This window comes from Empidonax traillii, unplaced genomic scaffold (genome assembly GCF_003031625.1).
Source record: "Empidonax traillii isolate 1590-97213 ecotype Southwest subspecies unplaced genomic scaffold, ASM303162v1 scaffold822:size278920, whole genome shotgun sequence".
Taxonomy (NCBI): Eukaryota; Metazoa; Chordata; class Aves; order Passeriformes; family Tyrannidae; genus Empidonax; species Empidonax traillii.
The window spans coordinates 74,147-77,190 of record NW_020956015.1 but is presented as its reverse complement, the minus strand read 5'-3'; the positions used below and the strand labels follow the sequence as shown (position 1 = coordinate 77,190).

Sequence of the window (3,044 nt, the reverse complement as noted above, 5' to 3'; positions counted from 1 at the left end):
TGTGGGTCACAAGGACCAAAACTTGGGATGTCACAATGTCCCACACTTGGAGGTCAGTGCCCAGTACTTTGGGGTAAGACCTCCTCCACTCTTTGGGTTGCAATGCCCCATATGGGGGTTGCAGTGGTACACATAATGACCCACACTTATAGGTTATATTGTCCCATGCATAGGAGTCACATTGTCCCATATTTTGGGGTCATGGTACCCTCACACTTTGGAGTCAAAATACCCCACGCTTGGAGGTCACATTGCCCCGCTCTTTGGAGACTCATTGCCCCACACCTAAGGATCACATTGCCACATATTTTGGGGTCACAATGTCCCTCACTTGGGGGTCACAGTGCCCTAGACTTTGGGGTCAAAATATCCCATGTTTCAGGGTCATAGGGCCTCACACTGGGGGTCACGATGCCCCATGCTTGGGTTAACAGTGCTCCACACTTAGGGGCCACAGGACCACACATTTTGGGTCACATTGTCCCACACTTTGATGTCAAGGCATTCTGTACCTGGGGGTCATGTGTGCATACTTTGAGGGTCAAATATCCCATACCTGGTGTCACAGTGACCCACACTTAGGGGCCTCAGTATATCGGACTTGGAGGTCTCAGTGCCCCACATTTTGTAGTTGCAATACCCCACACTTTGTGGCAACATCCTACACTTTGTGGCTCACAGTGCTCTATCCTTGGACCAGAATGCCCCACAATTTGGCGTTGCAATTTGAACCACATGGGGATCCCAATGCCCCACACTTGGGGTCACAACTCTCCCCCTCCTCCCCCCCTGGTTGGGAATAACGTTGCCCCACACTTAGGGGTCAGAGTGCCTCATGCTTGGGAGCTGTACTCCCACATACTTTAGAATCATGATCCCCCAGTTTTCAAAATTAACAAATAAACCTCAAATCCACCCTCAAAAAAAACCTTTAAAAGCATTTATTGACTGTTGTATCATAACCATCCAATGGAAATATAAGTTTTATAGGGGAAAAAGCAGGCGGTTTGGGGGCTTTTTGACCTGAATTTAGTATTTTTGGGGGGTTCCAGGGGTCAGATGGGACACTTTGGCATCTGCATCCACATGGAGATGATCCTTTTGGGAAAATCCAGGAAAATTTCATGGATTTGAGGCAAAATCCATAATTTTCCTAAATTTGGGGAAATTAGAGCTGGATCTGCCTATGGGACAGGATAGATGGGAGCATCAACTTCCTGACGGATCTGGTGGGAGATTTGGCTGGAACAGAGAGAAAAGTGTATCATTTTGGGCAGAAAAAAATGACTGGAAAAAATGGGAATTATTGTGCAAAATGGAATAATAATATATAAATAATGGGTAATTACTATGTAGAAGTGGATCAGTATTATGCAAAATGGCTTGATTTGGGGGAAAATGACTCATTATTGGGCAAAAATGGCTCATTTGGTGCTCAAAAATGGTAACTATTGTGCAACACGGCTCATTGTTGGGAAAAATATCCCATTATAGGGGAAAAAAAGGCCCCTTATTGTGAAAAATGGCTCATTTTTGGGCAAAGAGTTTGCTTACCAGGCTTGTTCCTGCAGGATCCCTCCTCAGTCGCTGCGGATGAAACCAGAGAAACTGGAAAATTTCTTCCAGAGTCTGCCCATCCCCTCCCCCATCAACATTATTCCCAAATTTCTGGATGAAAAAAACCATGGATTTGGGGGTAAAAAAATTAGGAATTACTCACCATCCAGCAAAATCCCGGGATTTCCACATGTCCACCACCTCACCAACACTTTGGGCATCACGTCCATCTGGAAGCTTCAGGTCATCTCTGAGATGTCCATTGAAATTCCCACAGGGGCCACACAGACGGGTGGCCAGGTTCGAGGCCACAGTGATGGTTGCCTCCCCACCACGAGTGACTGTGACAGACACCCCAGAATGATGGGTGATTGTGACATTCCCAGGGGATGAGGTCACAGAGACGGAATTGGAGATGGTGGCGGGAGGGCGGGTGAAGAGGCCATTGACCTGGAAAATTCCAGAAAATCCCCAAAAATGTGATAAAACTCCAGTTTGTTCGTGGACAAAATCACTCCGTATTAGCCAAAATCACTCTTTTTGTTTGCAAAAATGGCTAATTATTGAGCATAACCACTTTATTTTGGGTGAAGGAGCTAAATAATGGGTAATATCTAAAAAGATTAGTGCCCAGGTCTCTCTAGAATGACCCAAACCACCCCTACACCCTCACTTCTTGCTTTGCCCACTCACCCACACCTCCATGTTGCCGTTGACGCTTACGACGCCCTCACGGACGAAGACGATGGCAGCCGTGGCTGCGGGGACATTGGTGTCGCGACAGTCACTGACCTCTGCCACCACCTTGAACCAGTCAGGTGCCTCCTCATCGCAGAGGGCTGACACCTTGTAGGTGCCACTGGCCAGCAGAAGCCCGGAGACGCCATCAAAGGTGGTCAGGATGGCTCCAGGTGTGAGCCGGCAGTGACCTTCCCTCTTGGTGCACACTTGTGCCCCATCGCGGGTGACACACACCTGATCTGGGTTACACTGCATATCTCGGCACACCAGTCCTCGTGATGGGTGACAGTGGCATTCCTTGGAGCAGTTGTTGAAGGTGACAGTCTCTCCTGCCTGGAATGGGAAATCTCAGAGGTTAAGATCCATCTCCCATATTTTGAGGGGAATTCCCAAATTCCCCGGGGGGTGAAATGTCAGAGTAAGAAATTCAGGTGGATTTGATGGAGTTTGGGAAACCCAACCAGTTAATGGTAATTTTTTCTCTGTTAGTTATATTTTTTCCCCTGTTATTTGTATTTTTTTTTCCAGTAATTTTCCATTTTCCCCACTAAGTTTCTTTTTTTTTTTTTTTTTTTTTTTTTTTTTTTTTTTTTTTTTTTTTTTTTTTTTTTTTTTTTTTTTTTTTTTTTTTTTTTTTTTTTTTTTTTTTTTTTTTTTTTTTTTTTTTTTTTTTTTTTTTTTTTTTTTTTTTTTTTTTTTTTTTTTTTTTTTTTTTTTTTTTTTTTTTTTTTTTTTTTTTTTGTTTC

General features: G+C 44.4%; 1 protein-coding gene across 1 annotated transcript in view; it reads right to left on the bottom strand.

The window, feature by feature from the left end:
• Positions 1 to 703: 703 nt before the first annotated feature.
• Positions 704 to 3,044, bottom strand: part of LOC114066877 (IgGFc-binding protein-like) — a 14,669-nt gene continuing 12,328 nt past the window's right edge. Inside the window, exons 11-13 of the mRNA XM_027901920.1 lie at positions 2,251 to 2,631; positions 1,721 to 2,007; positions 704 to 1,242 (exon numbers count right to left, since the gene is read on the bottom strand). Coding sequence (XP_027757721.1) covers positions 1,185 to 1,242; positions 1,721 to 2,007; positions 2,251 to 2,631 — 726 coding nt within the window. The 3' untranslated portion in view covers positions 704 to 1,184. The remainder of the gene's footprint in view (positions 1,243 to 1,720; positions 2,008 to 2,250; positions 2,632 to 3,044) is intronic.